This window comes from Palaemon carinicauda, chromosome 33 (genome assembly GCF_036898095.1).
Source record: "Palaemon carinicauda isolate YSFRI2023 chromosome 33, ASM3689809v2, whole genome shotgun sequence".
Lineage (NCBI taxonomy): Eukaryota > Metazoa > Arthropoda > Malacostraca > Decapoda > Palaemonidae > Palaemon > Palaemon carinicauda.
Window position 1 is genome coordinate 76105493 of NC_090757.1, and position 19371 is coordinate 76124863.

At 32.4% G+C, this 19371-nt stretch overlaps 1 protein-coding gene across 1 annotated transcript; it reads left to right on the top strand.

Annotated features, from left to right (window-relative positions):
- Window positions 1-6141: 6141 nt before the first annotated feature.
- LOC137625990 (uncharacterized) lies at window positions 6142-15751 on the top strand. The gene is made up of 4 exons (XM_068357073.1): window positions 6142-6445; window positions 7337-7594; window positions 8498-8583; window positions 9203-15751. The coding sequence occupies exons 1-4, from the start codon at window positions 6385-6387 to the stop codon at window positions 9353-9355; spliced, it is 558 nt and encodes a 185-aa protein (XP_068213174.1). The 5' UTR covers window positions 6142-6384; the 3' UTR covers window positions 9356-15751.
- The last annotated feature ends 3620 nt before the right edge of the window (window positions 15752-19371 follow it).

Below are 19371 nucleotides of genomic sequence, written 5' to 3' on the forward strand. Positions count from 1 at the left end.
TCTTCCTTCTCCCTTTATTAATGGCATTATTATCTATTTTATATAAATAAGATATATATATATATATATATATATATGTATACATACATACATACATACATACATACATACATACATACATACATACATACATACATACATACATAAACTGACTAAAAGACGCCACCTTTGGAAACTGAACCTCACAACGTACATTGTCAGGAAAGATCTTGCTGTGTTAATAGAAGAGCTGGAGTAAATAAATTAGGATATAATAGTATTGAGATATATTAGAAGATTTGGATGATATGTTTTGCTTCAGAGGCCATGAAAGGAACAAAGGATATGGGGGTGGGTTTTCTTATTAATAAAAATCGTGCAAGTAACAGAAGAATCTTATAGTATCAGTTATAGAATTGCAGGATTGATTATCAAATTACATAAAAAGTATTCACCAACAACATTCATTACAGAGGAAGAAAGAGGAACTTTTTGTGAAGATCTTGAGATATTTATGAATGATTTCTATGAAAAGTTCATAAGAAGAGAGGAGAATCAGCTGTAGGCAAATTTAGAGTAGGCACAAGAAATGACAGAGGATATCATTCTTGTAGAATTTGCTGAAAATCATGAACACCTTTTTTTTTTTATATAAATAAACATATACAATGGACATGGAGAACCCCAAATGTAGAAACGAAAAATGAAAAGATTTTATTCTCGGTGAAAAAGTTAATTTAGCTAAAGAGATAACATTATTAATCAAGTTGAAGAATTGTAAGAAGTAAAATTTGTGTAGATCTTAGGAAAAAAAGACAAAAAAAAACTAAGTTTAAGAAAGAAAATAAACACTCCCATAATAATAGTAAAATATGATCAGTTTAGTTTAGCAATACAAAATAGATAATTCTAGCTACATGGCGAAATGGAAACATCTAAAGAAATGAATAGTAATTTAACAAATTTTGCATTGGAATCATCACAAGAGATTGGTGGAACATTTTCTAAACAAGATAAAGGAAAACTATCAGAAAACACACACACAAAATCTAATAAAGGAAATATCGGAGAGGAGAGTAAAATCAAAGTGAGATTAAATAAAATTAGCAGAATTATCCAAAATAATAAACAAGCTAAAAGCATAAGACATTCTTAAACACAATCAGGATAAAATGGAGAAAACACCAAAGAAAGGAAGAAATATCAAGTTAATAAAAAGAAGACTTAGAACAGGGTGCCAACAGATATTTTCTTTAACGAATGAAAATTGATATATCAAAATATGAGATGGAGTGATAAAAATTGCAGAGGATTTCTATATAATGCCATACAATAGTGATATAAGAAATAATTCTGCCAGTATAAATAAGGAAAAACCTGAGCCTGTTCCGAAAATAACTGTAGAAGTAAAGAAAGCATTAAAAGGCATAAAAAGAGCAAAAGCCTAATAAATTATTTACTAATAGATAGAGGCAATTTCGTGGAAGTAAAAAATCGCTGAATTCTATACAAAAAGTTTACAAGACTGCTCTATAGCTTCAGCTTTGAAAAAAGTCATCATTATATTATATAAAAGAAAAAATTAAAATTACCACTCAATAAGTTTACTTTCAATAATATATGAAATATTTACAAAGATCTTTTTAGTCAAAATAGAAAGAAAGCTAGACTTTATTCAACCAAGAGAGCAGGCAGGGTTTAGAAGCGAATATTAAACAACTCGCCATATCCATGTAATTAACCAGCCAATTAAAGAAAAAAAATCAACTGAGCATGACAAACCACTATGTATGGCATTTAAAAACTGTGAGAAAGCTTTTGATTCTGTCAAAACTTTAGCTGTAATGAAAGACCTTCAAAAACGAGATAAAGGTGATACTTATGTTAGAACACTAATCTTGAAGATATCTACACGAGTAGTACAGCAATTTTAAAACTACATAGATTTAGTGAGAAAATTTCAGTTGAGAAAAGGAATTGGATAAGAAGACCCTATCTCTCCTGAATTGTTCACAGCGTTCCTAGAAGAACCTTTTAAGAATTTAGATTGGAAAAAATGTCAGAATTAACATAGGAGGAGGTGGGGGGTACTTTAACATCTTAAGATTTGCAGATGACTTAGTTCTATTTAGTGAATCAAGTAAGCAATTGCAAAAGATAATAGAAGATTTTAATAAAAAAAGCAGAAATGTGGGACTGAAAATTAATATGAGCAAAACTAAGGTAATGTTTCATGAAAATGCAAAAAAAGTAATGATAGTTAAGGAAGCACCTCTAGAGATTTCAAATGAATATACGTACTTAGATATTAAGTGTTTACCCAGGACATGAAACTGAAATTAAAAGAAGAGTAAGCATAGGATGAAGAGCTTTTGGTAAACAAAATGAGATTACTACTGTATATGAAACGTAAAATGCCATTTTCTCTAAAAGGAAAAGTATTCAATCAGATTGTTCTACCAGTATTAACTTATGCATCAGAAATTTGGATTACTAAAGCTTTGGAGCATAACCTAGTTACAACTCAAAGAACTATGGAAAGAATAATGAGGGGAATAACTATAAGAGACCTAAAAAGAGCAACAAGGATACGAGAGCAAACCAAAGTAGAGGATATTCTAACAACATGTAAAAAAAAAAAAAAAAAAAAATGGACATGGGCAGGACATATAATGAGAAAGACATGAAATATGAAGTAGATGATAACAGAATAGGTCCCTAGAGTTGCAAACGAACCAGGGAAGGGAAGAGAAGACAGTGGATTCATGAGCTCAGAAAATCTACTGGTGTGTATATATATATATATATATATACATACATATATATATATATATATATACATATATATTTATATATATATATGTGTGTATATATATATATATGTGTGTGTGTGTGTGTATATATATATATATGTGTGTGCATATATATATATATGTGTGTGTGTGTGTATATATATATATATATACACACACACACATATATATATATATATATATACATATACACATCTACATATATATGTGTATGTTTATATATATATATATATATATATAATCATAACATATGTTCATGCATATATATAGTTATGTATATATGTAATTATATCCATATGCGTATATGTGTTAAATTATATACTCATACACACACACACACACACACACATATATATATATATATATATACATATATATATATATATATGTGTGTGTGTGTGTATACATTATATATATATATATATATATATACACATATATATATATGTGTGTGTGTGTGTGTGTATACATTATATATATACATATATATGTATATATATATATATATATGTGTGTGTGTGTGTGTGTGTAGGCTATATATATATATGTATGTATGTATACAATGTAAACATATACATATAAGTCGAATAATTCCTTACTCTAACAGAAATGCAAGTTGAAAAAAAAAAAAAACCTTCTTTGAAGAGAAATTGCTTTTGAATGATAATTCTTATGAAAAATTAGTTATTAATTATATGCAATTTAATATTCATTAATCTTTTCTGAAGTAAAAGATAGAAAAGCAAATTTTCGACAAAAAATTTGGGGGCTCCCCAGTGCCCCCCACTCCTACGCTCATGTTATGGTGGTTCGATAGATTAATCAAATGAGGTGCCTTCCTTAATCTGACATTTAACCATCAAGGGCCTTTGTTCCTTTATAGTACGAATGTCTTCTGAAATTGATTGGCAAGAAAAATGGAAGGGAATGTCCTCTTGTCCTTATTTGTGATACTATTGCACATTAATCTTGGTATCCAATTATTTATTTTTTTTCTTCAACATATTTAATTATTGGTAATATCTACGTGTATGGCACTTGTATAGGTATAAATGTTTTTTTTGTGATTAGCTATAAATATAGTTACAAACTCAAATAGGACTCGCACCTCACTCTACAAAAGAATTTATTGGAATCCTTAATCTTAATGTCTATAAACTTCATCAGAGAAGTCTGAGCTTATCCCAGAATATAGAAGGACTCCTTTCACGCTTAGTCTTGCAGTAGAGGTGAAGTGATATCCACTTGATCCCGAGAACTCAAGAGGGTAGGGCCTCATCCGTAACAGGCATCCTCGAATGAAAGGCTGTTCATATGCTCTGGCACGGATGTTTAGTATTTTAGAAAATATATGAACAAAATAGAACACCTTTAGATACATAGTAGTACATGAATAATTTAAAGTTATATCTACCTCCCACTTTTTCTGATTTAAAAAATAATTTTGCTAACAAAAAAGTATCAGTAATCAGTAGTAACTATTTAGTCCTACTTTTATGACGTCATGGTATGTTATTAAAAAGTTATATGAGTTTAACGAATAAAGATTAATAGGACACATGAGATAAATCTACAAAAAGGGTATCACGAGCATAATCAATACTCTAGAGACGTTCTATAATTTGACAATTCATAATGAATAATCCATGTACACAGGACTGAAAAGCTGAAATGAATTGGAAGCAGTTATGGATTAATGTTGAATTTTACCTACTCTGGTAAAACTCAAAAACCAACAGAATTACATAAACATTATTGTATAACAGCCCTTGGCAAGTAAACTACATTCTTATACACTAGGTCTTCAAGCAGTTTGAAACCTGTCTCTGTGAAATATCAATTGAAAATTATTCATAAAATTCATTATTAAGAAATATATGCAGAGGGTGTTGATAGATAACTACCTGTAATAACAACATGCAGGTAACCTTCCCTGGAAACTAAGATATAATAACCAATGAAAGTTAATAGGTCACATCAACGGAAAAATAATGTAAGGAACATTTAACATTAAAAATAAATAAGAGAAAAAAAATAAACATTCTGTATATTTCCTGGGTCTACCAGCATAATCATTGTATTATCAATGCCATTTTCCTGGCCAAATACAAAATCTTAATTCAAGAAAACAATTCCGAATCACTCGCATACAATGATAGATGGGCTACACAATTTTATAAAAACCGTTTTGCATAGTGGTGACGCATTCCTTGTGAATAGTTTCATCTAAACGAGGTGTATGAATTTTACAAAAAAAAAAAAAAAAAAAAAAAAAAAAAAAAAAAAAAAAAAAAGGGGGGGGGGGGGGGGGCGATGGGAGATAGAGACCCCTAGAGCACAAGCATTGCGTTTAAATCAAAAGCCTACATTTTATCAGATTAGACACGTGAATATATTTGATTACATGCTATGTACAATCCTGCGTGTATATACAGATGTTTGCATAAATGTAGCCCTTTGTTGTATTATAGTAATTCATCTAATCGATCTATACGTAACTATGTTGAATCGTCAGGGAAACAAAGGCATACACATGTCATGGAACAAAAACTTATACATAAATTGTAAATTATTAATGTATGAGCGTATTTATATATATATATATATATATATGTGTGTGTGTGTGTGTGTGTGTATTTATATGTGTGTATGCGTATATATATATATATATATATATGTATATGTATATATATATATATATATATATATATATATAGATGGATGGATAGATAGATAGTTTATATATATATATATATATGTGTGTGTGTGTGTGTGTGTGTAGATATACATATATATATATATATATATATATGTATATATATATATATATATATTTTAGTGCGTGTCTATGTGTATGTATACGTGTGTGCTTGCAACCGTATAATGAGCAAATGGGAAATCATAAAAGGGAGCTTCTTTAATGCAATTGTCATTGAAGGCTATATATATAAATATATATATATATATATATATGGATAGATAGATAGATTATATATATATATATATATATATGGATAGATAGATAGATTATATATATATATATATATATACATATATATATATATATATATATGTGTGTGTGTGTGTGTCTGTGTGCGTATATATATATATATATATATTAGTGTATGTGTCTATGTGTATGTATACGTGTGTGCGTGCAACCGTATAATATGCAAATGGGAAATCATAAAAGGGAGCCATAAACAATGCATTTTTTTATCGTACATATCACTAATTTAATGGCAATTATCACCTTAGCCTACACGTCTCTAGCGCAAATCCAAGATGTAGGTTTTTGCAACGGGCGATCATATGCGTGCGAACCCCAACTGAGCTTGGAGCGTGTATGTTTCTGCTTCTTGCACTCTGCTTAGCGGTAGAAGAGCTCATCTAGATAGCTGGCGGTGTGTAGGCACAGGATACAACCTCCCCCGGTGTAACGTCTTTCCCAAACCCCTGTTGATCTTTGGTGCATGATGTTTGGAACGAAGTGTTTTACATCTATAAAGGTGATTTGTCCAATGTGAATGGGAAAGTGTCCAAGTAGAGATACGTTTCGTTGTTTACACGAGTTTCCCTTTACCCCAGGAGGATGGAAGAGGACAACACCCACCCAACTCTGTGGGCTGTCGTCAAGGTGCTATCTGAACATTGTAAGTAGCTCCTCTCTCTTTATACTGAATATTTTGTCTCAGTTTCTCTGATGAAGGTAATGGCTAGCACAAGGCGTGTTCACAAAATGCATTTCCTTAAAGCACAATCAGTGTTATTGATCGATTTTGATAGAAACGTTTTCTGTGAATCGTTATCTTGTTAACGTCGTGATGATGGTCGTAGAAAACAGGAAAATATTTCTACCAAGGTAAGACATTATTAATATAACCTGTTATATTAATAATGTGTCGTTTAAAGATAACTTTAATTGCTTTATAATTATGTCTCGAGAACTTTGTTACTTGGTGAATTTGATCAGGTTTATGTTCACGTTTCAAAACAATTCCAATATTAATTCTTTTAAAATGAAGATAATTCGAAACCTGCTGTCTTTTGATTAAGCAGCAAAATATTTTGCCTACATATCTATGGGTGGGTGTCAGAGTACTTGTGATATTGGTAATTGGCATCGGTTAGAAAATATGACAGTAAATAAGCAAATGAATTGGTTATGGGATCTCTCTCTCTCTCTCTCTCTCTCTCTCTCTCCTCTCTCTCTCTCTCTCTCTCTCTCTCTCTCTCTCTCTCTCTCTCTCTCTCTCTCATGCCACTAGATTTTGATACTATTGATGTAAAGTTAACCTCCATGGTGTACAGAATTTAGAATTCAAAGTTACAAAATTAGTAAAACTTTTTTTTATCTTGGTAAAAAAAGAAAAAAAATACAGCTGATTATTACCAACAACCATGTTTATTCAGAGAACGTAACAGAAACACCATATGTCTCACATCGTGTAAAAAAAGAAAAAAAAAAATTACTCTTCAGATTATATAACACAAAAACAACAAATTCTTCGGATCGTGTAACAGGAGAAACAACTCTCTTACAGCTAAATTGTATGACAGCAACAGCAAAGGAAAGAAACAGCTGATATCCATTGTTCTGAACCCGCACTGGACGGCCAGAGATGTACAAGTGGCCCTCCTGAAGGCTCTAGGTCTAGGACCACCTACTGTTTCTGTCTCGGCTCACAACGTTGTCAAAGTGAGGGATTCCCACGGTGCCCTTCTGCCACTCACTCCAGTGGCCCTTCACTCTTCTCCTGTTCAGCCGTTAGTTGTGGAAATATGTGGGACTCATCAGCATGGTAAGGTTATATTACCTACCTATTGCGTTGTAAAACTTCAATTTGTATAGCCTCATTCACAAATGAATAGGTCTACAAGCCCAAAAATATTCGTGACTAGAAAATAGTTTAAACTTTCAATATGTCCTTGGGAATCTGACTTTCTTATAGAATATAATTATATAACACATTAATGTAGTCTTCTGTCATAATATTTTTGCGCATACTAAAAATAACAATGCCGTCATTTTTCTGGTTTAAACGTTTATATGTTTAACAGCAATTTGTTTTTCCATCACATTTGTCAATGATATTCACATGCACATATGGCAGGATAAGTTTCTCATCCTTTTCTTTCGTGAATGATATTTAGAATATGTCGTATTACTTCTTTACAATAAATCTATTTCAAATAGACGTACGGATGCTTATAATGCTATATATAGAGTAATATTTTAAAATGAATATATATACATATAATTTCATAGGAAAAGTTCCCACATTTTCACTATTAAAATCATATGTAAATATCATAGATATTATCTTCTCAAGTGTGTCTAATATACACATAGTTAAAAAAATAATAATAATAATAAATTTTTGTGGCGTAAACAATTTTGCTAATCGAAGCCTGAACTATAATAAGTTTACAGCTTGGACCTCTTCTTTTGGCATGTACATCCTTTTGTAGAGTATAAATATGAATAGTAGACAAATATAAGTTCCGTTAGTTTCTTTTTTTATTTTTTTTTATGTTTTTTGTAAAAGCACTCTTCTAAAAACTTTGTAATAAAGTGAGATAGCCGATTATGGCATCCAAATATTAGAATTAGAATTAAGATTTTCTTATAACCAGGGATATTTTCGTTGTTTCTTATTAACTTTATTTGAAAATAATTTTCCTTCATCAACATCTGGTTTCAGTTGCTGTAGAAGACTGCCGAGTAGAAGCTTTGCCCCCAACTTTCAGAACTGCAGTCGAAGCCATTGTCAAGCGATTCGAAGAGAGAGTGAGTTTCTTTCTATTTCTTTTTATCTATAATTTCTTCAATTACAATTTTTCAAATAGACTGAATTGCCTATAATGATTCAGCTGCTTAGCTAACATTCTAATGAATAACCAGTTGATTGCAGTCCTCTATTCTACAGAGGAGATGCAGAATACTCGTGGGAATTAAAAAATGAGCATTTTGAAACTATATATATATATATATATATATATATATATATATATATATATATATATATATATATATATATATATATATATATATATATATATATATATATATATATACAATAACAACTATTCTAAATGTCACTCTTGGAGCTACAACGTATTATCCCCATTATATTATTGGTTCTCCTTTTAATAGATACAATGCCGGTTAAGTTAAGAGTTGTTTATCAATACAATGACTATAGTATCTTCCCATCTTGGTAACAATCCAACATCATCTTTTTATATTTGAAAACCACTGTTTTATCCGTTTTGTTAGCTACAGTTTATAGTCTTCCTCAGTACCACAATATTCTGTCATAGCTATTTTTGTCAACTGTGTAAGTATTCATATACTATTTGACCGGATCAGATTTTGACCATCATCTTTGTTTCTCACCTCTTTGCAGCTCAAGATAGTGGAGACAGGCCTTGACGGACTACAAGGGCGACGCCAGTTACTTGTTGAGAAAGAACTCCACCAAATCCAGGAGACCCTGAACTTTATGATAAGGAGACTTGACTTTACTCACGCCCCAAACTGGGTCACAGGGCAGACTTAAGTTCACTTACCTTCTTTTTATGATATAGCTTACTCTCCCAATTCAATTCTATGGACGTCTGTATGATTGGCAATCCAGGTTACATATCATTTTTAGATAACAAATTTATTCTTCCTGCAGATGTGCTCGGAATTTTCATGTTTTTATGTCGTAAAAAAAAGATACTCTAAATAACAAAGATTGTCAATTGAACCTCTTCTATGGTGACTGTCCAATGATAGATAATTGTGGAAAATGTGGATAATACATTTTCATCCACGGGAGGAAATTGCGTATATTCTTGTTATAGATTTTTCCAATCTATGTAATACTAAAAACATAAACCTATCGAAAATTAACGATTACTGAAATATTTGTCAATGTATAATGTTAGACACAGATTTTGTCCAAGTTTCAAAGAGTTCTGAACTGTCACTCGATAATAGGGGCTCCGATCGGTTCAGCGTTTTAGTGATGCATTGAATGTAAGAAAATCAGATCGTATTATATTTTTATCATATCGTTGTGGAAACGGGAATAATGCTGATACCTGGTTGGTTCTTTATTTTCAAGCTTCTCCAATCAAATACAATTTCTGAAGTTTTGCGCAATTCTAGAAAACCTGCTTCGATTTACAGTGAAGTCTTTTGTCATAAAATTGGAGATAACAGCAATTTTTAGAGGAATCGTGAAAATGATGCTCCTAACATAAAATTTGTCAATTTGTTCTCCAAGTGATACTAATCAAATCTGGCCGATTTTCCAGTTGAAAATCAAGATGGTGGTTATTTTTCAAGATGGCCGTCAAATTAGTCGCCCAAAGTTGATGTTTGGCTTAGAAGTATTTGTAGTTGTTCGATTTACATGATCTAAGTATGGATTCCTGTTTTCAAGCCTGCTGAAGTAGATTTTAATTTTTATAAAGCTAATAGACGATTTTTTCAATATTTTATCATTGATAATACAAAGTGACATATATTTTCAAGATTTCACTGTTTTTTCAAGATGACCACCAGAGTGTCTTTTTTCATTTCATAAACTTTGTACCACAATATTCAAACCATGCCATTGATCCTCCAGCTGCTACTGTTCACATACACAGCTGCAGAATGATGTGTAAGGGAGAGCCAACTGTACGCCCTTTCATCTTCCTTTCCAGCCTTTGTTATAGGAACACCATCGGTTACTGGGAGCTCAATGCAATTGGGAGTAGTGTTGTCAAACATATCTGCTATGTCTCTCCTTTCTGTATCCAACCCCATTCAGCAAGACTGAGGGCTCTTTGTGGTGGTGAAATTGAGTTGTATGGTCTCTGCATGAGGGCAAATAGATATAGTCTTACTTCATCCATGCTAAAAGCTGTGTTTGATCTGTCATACATGAGGCCAGCCTCTGCAGGTCAAGATCGCAAAATAATGTTGAATGTTGGCTGAGATTATTGAATGTTTCAAGAACGTCACCAATTAGTTGCCAAGCTTGCCATGGAAATTTCTTCCCTTTCCCATGGAAGGCAGAGATGACCACATCAAGCGAACGCACAGAATTATGGGATCCCTCTAGCTTTCTCAAGCCCCATTACAGAAATTACCCCAATGGAACAGAATCCATCAAATCTTGGGTCCTTGGCTAAAGGAAATCCTCATTTTATCAAGAACTATTTCCTGTAAGGATGGCAGCACAGATATTGCTATGTTAGCACGTCCGTGTCATTAACCTTAATGATAATAGACTTTCTCCCATCAGGCATTGCATCCTTAGTATGTACAATTCTTCGAGTGTCAGCTTCTTCATGACAACATGGAGACATTGCATCCAACGGCATCTTCTCCTTTTGTGACGATGACAGTGTTTGTCATCTCTAATTCATACGTCTTTGCAAAGAAATGAAACGGTTCAGTCTTGTTGCTTACATCACGAATAAACCTTTGCAAGTTACCTGGCATTTTGCTTGTTCCTGTCACTCTTCTTCTGCTTCCTTGTCCCCTCTTCAACCTCATTTCAAGTTTCAGACTTGACCTCTTGTATATATCAAAGACAACATCCACCCGCTCGTACCTGGCACCATGGTATTCCTCTTTTAGGATGATGTCACCTTTAGCATAGTCATGAAATGCCTCTGAAGTACATGGAGGTAACGCCTTGATAAGTGCTAATCCATCAATAATGATTGTACCTACCTTTAGTTCTCTATCTGGGATGTTCACGTGCACTTCAATAATTTTAACCAGCTGGGATTTCTGACATGTATGAAGAAATGCAGGGTGTGACTGACTTTCATCCTTGAAGAATTCATGCACATCACATTGCTTGTTCTGGCAGGAGACGAACAGTTGTGAGAATAATTGACTATTGCTTTTGAGGACTTTCTCCTTAGAAATTATCTCACCCTGTCCATGTGTGAAGAAAGAAATTATATTTTTTCTTGATTGCATGATAGGAAGGACTATCACCTTCATCTTCTAGCCCTTCCATGAATTATTTGAACTGCGCTTTTCCCCATTTAGCTACCATTTCAGCTAGAATTGGGTCTGGAATGTTCTTCATGTCTAGCACCAGCAGGTCAGATGATTCCTGTTGAAGTAGGTCTGGGCACTCAGTGTCTGCTCATGATTTCTGCTGCTGTATGTGTCATCTTTCATACCAGCCATGGTCCAGTGATCATCCAACAATGAAGTGCTGATGCATGTTCTGTCAATCCAGTTGCTCCTCCGTCACCTTTGATCTCTGCATTACTTTTGCTCGTGTGATTGATCAATTGGTAGGGCCGAAAATTCTCTTGTAGACTTGTAGACAATGAAGTTTTCTTTGTGAAACTCCCTTTACACATTTGGACGTTGTCAATCAAGTGGCATCATATCTCTGAGGTGAAATGGGATCCATCATGCATAACTGACAATTATTCTCAAAGTAAGGCACTAGTTCTGAAAGTGTTTTAAGGTACAAGTTGAAGCCACGTTCTCGGGATGAGTTGGTCAGGGCGAATATGTCCAGCACCAGATTCTAAAACTAGAACTGCTGGCCAGTGACATCGCGTGGGCTGTTGGTACCTGGGGACAAAATCTATTATGCTGCCCCCAAAGATGGGGAGGGCTCTTTTCATTTGAGTGTACTAGTATTAGCCGGAGAATGCTAGTCTTCATTATATCAGATATATTGTGTTGAAAATAAAACATTCTAATTTGCATGATGAAAATAGCCAAGAATAAAAGAACAAAAAACAAATTTGCAAACTGAAATAGTTTTCTTTATAAAGGATAGATATACAAGTAATATATATTAGCCCCCACAAATAAACTCCATAATGATGATAAGGCAAACAAAATGTAGATTACAAGAAAGCATCACATTGGCCAGAAACCCTTAATAACCAAAGAGAAATTACATATTGTATGAATATGGTTAAAAAAAGAGAATGTACAATTTATTGTCTGTATAAAAGTTGATAATAAAAATGGATTTGAGATAAAGAATGAATAGTCATAATGGTTAAGAAAAAACTGATTAAAACAGTTCACTAGTTATAAATCTTATTCTATTTTCAAAAAGGGATTTATCATTATCATACGTCAAATTAATGAAGACAAAAAGGTTGAAGTGCTGGATGCTTAGGATCAACCATGTTTAAGGAGATAAACGGTATAAAGCTATTAGAGGGTAAAGCTGTTACACATATATTGATAATAGAAATAATTGACAATGATTTTAGGACATTGATTATTATTGCAAGATACAATGTAGTTACAGTTTCATTTTCTAGCTTTTACAGCTGCAAATTTGTCTATCGCGTCATCGAAGTTATTTTGTTTGTGCTCCCTTGCTCTACACTTAATCAGAAGATAAGATTCAATCTACTAAATGATCACTTACAGCTAGCAATTAATACTGCTATGGTCAGTCTAACTCAAATGTTTGGGAAGACAAGGTTATTCTAATATTGTATAATGAAAGAACCAATTCCTGTAGGTTAGTGATCAGAACATCATCTCGTGTCTTAAGCAGCCTTCTTCCATCTACAATTTTGCTAAACAGTTCCAACCCATCTAAGCTAGTAGCATACTAACTTTCCACATCAATACACATTTCTTTGTTGTATGCTTCATTGTTTATAGATGCAACTACTTAATATTTGAAATAAAGCTAAATTTTAAATCCAAATTACACAAAATGATGAATCGTTCGTCCATTCCATTGTACATTCTGTCAATAATACCTTTTAGCACAAGTTGCATCTCATTTTCTGCTGGGAGGCCTACATCATCACCAGTCCATTTTTTTATTCACCCCCGATTGTCTGTCAATGATAGATGTCTGATAGGTTTCCTCCAGACTAGCAAGAAAATAACTTGCAAAGCCTGGATATCTATCTTGTGTTGCTTCAAAGAAACTCATTTTTGGATTCTGTAGTTTCTTCTGGACTCTGTCAATTTGTTAAATAAAATGTTCTAGAAACATAGAGCAGCAAAGAAATATTGTATAAAATCTGCCCAATAGCTGTGTTGCTTCACTTCTGGTATTTGTTGTCTAATTCAAATAATTTCCGTTGAATCAAATCCCAAAATCTTCATGTATTGGTCGAACTTCATCAGCTCCAGCATTCATTTTGTGTTTCAGATTAAGTTTTAATAGATATAGGCAAATTCTTCTTGAGTCTACCCACTCCCACCAATAGGTCAACCTTGAAAATAAAACATACACTGCCTACACAGTTCCAAAAAATGTGGCCATCACCGCCCCCGTGAACTGCAGAATGAACCCCCTGCCAAATTTAATGAGTGGTTGTAGCAGTTCACAAAACTGATTTTGGGTTCGCTGTCTCAAAATGTTGCAGAAATTGCCAAAATTTCAGAAGATTATTTGCAAATGTCTCATATTTGGTACAGTGCTTGCTGCATTCCTTTGGTGTACTTGAATAAATCCAAGAAAATTTTCTTTCACACAAACTGTGTTTTTTACATAGTTTATCTCTACATGTTTGCTGATCTCTGACATTTGTTCCCTGTGTGCAGAATCTGGAGTTGAATCGAGTATTATGACGTAATACTCAACTTTTTAAAAGTCATTCAGTATAGTGCTTCTAGCAGTAGATGCTATAATTTGGATGAATTCGTAATGAACTTCAGCAAACAAATAAGAATGGGACCTTGGATTTGGACAGACTATAGTCCAGATATGTTTTTGACAAGATCAGACTCTAGAATTAATTATAAAAGGCCTCTGAAATTTGCAATATTATTTTCATGTTTAAGTGCAGATTACCCGGTATATTATCTATGTGACTTCTCAGTGATGAATTTTTTTTGGACAGATATCAAATACAGTACAGAAATCTCTAGGATTATCGCCACTTTTCCTTCTCCTAGCAATCTGTTTGTCAATTAGTCCTTTTTTCAACAAGGTGCCCTTCCATTTCCTTCCATCTTTCGAAAGAATCACGATGCCTCTGACTATTTTCATATGCAAGGTTTTTTTTTTTTTTTTTTTTTTTGGGGGGGTGGCATTTTCCATCTGCTAAAACGTCCCCCAAGCTCTAGTGAGTAAAAGTGGCTGGCAGTCTCTGTTGGGGGAAAATTAAAAAAAATAGGCATAAAACCAAAACATTGCACTTTTGATAGGTGAATTGATTAATAAAGACCGAAGCACTTCCTAAGCTTAACAGCTATAAAGGTATATACACTATTGGTGTTTGTCTGATCACAAAGCATTTTATCCTTGGAAATTCTATTTAGTGGAAATATGATGAAGATATAGTTTTATACTTATATTTCGTGGGAAAAGAAGTTGGTATATTTATCTGCGTTTGTTTAAGCATAGAACTTAATCCTGATATTCTGTAAAACACTCTGATACCTTTGTAAGAATTGGTTGTAAATTTACTTGAATGACCAAATATTTACTTTAGTAAGAATATAAAGATAGTGTAATATCATGATAAATAATCCTATTTTATTTTTTATTCACCACTCTCTAAACTATGTATTACTCTGCTATATTTTGTTTAAAAACAAGATTATAGTAGCCTAGTTTATTATTAAAAAAAAGATTATTTCATGGTAGCCTTGATTTTTATTGGTCTAGTGTGATAAAGATATTCTAGGCTAAGGCTATCATAGTCTTTTAAGAATACTAGGCTACTAATAAAATATGATAGTAGTCTATAGTAGTATAATATCATTAGAAATAATCCTATTTTGATTTTTTGTACAATACTAAACAAAAGTAGGCTTTTAATTTTTAATGTATTACTCTGATAGGCTATATTTTATTTAGAATAAGATTATAGTAGCCTAGTGATGGTAGTCTTGATTTTTATGGGTCTAGTGTGATAAAAATATTCCAGGCTAATGCTATCATAGATTTTCAAGAATACTAGGTTACTAATAAAATTTGATAGTAGTCTATAGTAGTGAGTGCATAATGCTTACATATATACATATATATATATATATATATATATATATATATATATATATATATATATATATATATATATATATATATATATATATATATAAATATATATATATACATATATATATATATATATATAAATATTTATATATTTATATATTATGTATTTTATTTATATACATATATATATATATATATATATATATATATATATATATATATATATATATATATATATATATATATATATATCTATATATATATGTATATATATATATATATATATATATATATATTTATATATATATATATATATATATATATATATATATATATATATATATATATATATATATATATGTGTGTGTGTGTGTGTGTGTGTGTGTGTGTGTGTGTGTGATTAAAGGAAGTCAATCTTTATTAAAAATAGCATATGTACTGTAAAACTCATAAAAACTAAAAGATTATAATTAACTAGTTTCAGCACCCTATTACCAAAAAATTAGACGTCTCCCCAACTTCAACTTGGCGCCCCCTCAATGCTGCACCCGGGGACATATCCCCCTCCCAATTCACGATGGCACTGCTGCTGGCTCTGTTTCCTCCATCTACATCAATCCTCAAAGGTTTTATCTGATATGCCTGACTCTTCAGAGCAGTAATCAGGGTATGCCTCTTTCATAAGTTTGTACAATCTGCATGCAGTGGTCTGGTGTGCTTGTATTGTCCTGGTGACACTGGTTGCAGGTAGGTAAAACTTTCATATACCAAATGAAGCCACCGTTGCTTCCACAACAGCACATATCCAAGCACTGTCCCGTTGTAATGTTCCTATTGATCTCAATACAGCCATTTTCAACTTCATTCATTTGAAAGTTTTGGAGCTACATGTAGCCCATCAAAGGCAGATAGCTACTCTGTGCTACCCTCATATAGTTTAGCTTTTGAGCCAATGTGGTTTGCCACAGATCTGCAATGAGAAAATTAGTGAGAAAAATGTGTTGGTGTGATTTATAAAAAGTAAAATTTTGGAACATATATATCAGTTTACTTTATTAACAGTAAACTCTTTGGGAAAATGTGCCAGTGTGCTTTATAAACTTTAAAATCTATTTCAGTATCCTTGAAAACCTAGAAATCCATATCTAGATGATTCAACTTGGACAACTACAAATATTTCTAAGCAAAACTTCATCTTCGTGCAGCTAATTTGGTGGCCATATCGAAAAATAGCAACCATCTTGAATTTTAAATTGACCAATCAGCTAGATTTTATTGGTATGACATTGAGATCAAATGTGCCCAATTTTATTCTTCTATGTTAATTTGTATAATTTTCTGCTATTTCTTACAATATCATGTGAATGTTTTATTGTTTGATTCGGACGGCTGACTGTTTATCTTTTGGTAAATTTTACTCTAAATTCAATAAATTAGTTGTTTTGCGGTTAACAAGTAGCTTGCACTAAATATATATAGTTTTGCAGTGTTTAACAGTATATAATATATCAAATTTCGGGAATATTTTGTGCTTCCGAGTACAGGGAGTTTATTGAGAGTTTCAAAGTGACCTGATGTTATAGGTCAAGATATGGAACATAGGGGCTATTGAAGGTGCCCGCCCACCTTGTCAGTAAAAAGAGCCTGGCTTCCGATATTAAGTTAGGTGGATGTGGCTAGATTAGACAACATCCCTGACTTTACTCGCTCTATGTTTACCCCCAGATTTTTCTCTGAAGTCCCCATTGTTATGGCTCTCCAAAGGGGTCCCGCATCTCTGAAAATACTCATTTCCGGTAGATATGAAGGTCAGATTCATTAAAAAAAAAAAAAAAAAAAACAGGACTGTGCATTGACTATGACCATTTAACTACATATAGCTCAGTTGAAATTCAAAGTGTGATTTTGGATGGTAAATCTACTTTTGAGAAACTTTTTTTTTTTTTTTCAATTTCACAAAAAAATAGCACATTGGGAAAATCCTTTAAGATTTTGGGTGTTTAATCTATCGTCATGAAAAATTTTAATTCCTTATTTCTACTATGCTTTGAGTATTTTTCTCCTGTCTAGTCTTAAGCTGTTAGCTCTTATCTTGATTTGTTGGAAAAAAGAATTAAACTCCTTATACAAATCTGGATATTCATCTCTGACACCGTCGTTCAGTCAGCTCATAATGCATGTTGCATAAGATTTTTCATAATTCTAGCATTCATTGCATTTATATTTTTCGAAACTGTACCATCATATGTGAAATACTATGTATTATTATTATTATTATTATTATTATTATTATTATTATTATTATTATTATTATTATTATTATTATTATTATTATTATTATTATTATTATTATTATTATTATTAGTTAAGCTACAACCATAGTTTGAAAAGAGGATGCCACAAGCCCCAGGGCTCCAACAGAGAAAATAGCTTGCAGTTAATTCTAACAGTCTTGCCTTTTCTATCATAAGGCTCAGTACTGCAAAGTATTCTACCTGTGATCAGATTTTTTAAAGATTTTTTCCAATCTCAGGGTTGAATGGGGGAACTTAAGTCTCGTTTCATAGTTTATATATGACTGGCCTATTTTAAAGTTTTCAGAGATCTTAATATCATCATCATCATTTCCTTCTAAGCCTATTGACGTAAAGGGCCTCGGTTAGATTTCACCAGTCGTCTCTATTTTGAGCTTTTAAATCAATACTCCATTCATCATCTCCCATTTCCCGCTTCATAGTCCTCCGCCATGTAGGCCCGGTTCTTCCAACTCTTTTAGTGCCTTGTTGAACCCAGTTAAAAATTTAGTGAACTATTCTTTTTTGTGGACTGCGAAGAGCAAGCCCAAACCATCTCCATCTACCCCTCATCATGATCTCATTCACATATGGCACTTGAATAATCTCTCTTATAGTTAATTTCTAATTCTGTCCTGCTATTCTACTCCTAATATTCATCTGAGGGCTTTTTTCTCAAATCTACACATGCCCTAACACCAATCTCACTAAACTGATATATCCTGATTTTTACATGTATTTTCAGGCGATTTGATTTCCAAATTTTACTTAACCTAGCCATTATCCGATTTTCCTTTTTCAATCTTTCATCTAACTCCAGTTCTACAGTCCCTGCATTAGAGACCATAATTCTTAAATATGTAAATGATTCCATCCTTTCTCCTTCCTATGATATTTCGTCTTCCATTGCATATTCTGCTCTCATCATCTCTGTCTTTCTTCTGTTTATCTTGACCCCAACCTCATGTGATATTTTTTGAATTCTGGTGAGTAAACATTGCAAGTCCTTACGTGTTCTGCTAATAAGGACAGTGTCATAATTATACTCTATGTCAGCTAATTTCCTATTACCAATCGAGTCCAATCATTCTCCACCATCCCCAACTGTTCTATGCATTACAAAATCTATGAGGAGGATTAACAACGTAGGCGACAACACATTCCCTTGGAGTACTCCACTGTTCACTGGAAATTCATTTGATAAGACTCTAACATCATCTTTACATTTGCTCTACTTGTTAACAGACTTAATTAAATCTGCAAATTTAAGAGGAACTCCATAATAATGCTGGACATTCCACAAAATTGGCCGGTGCACATTATCAAAGGCTTTTC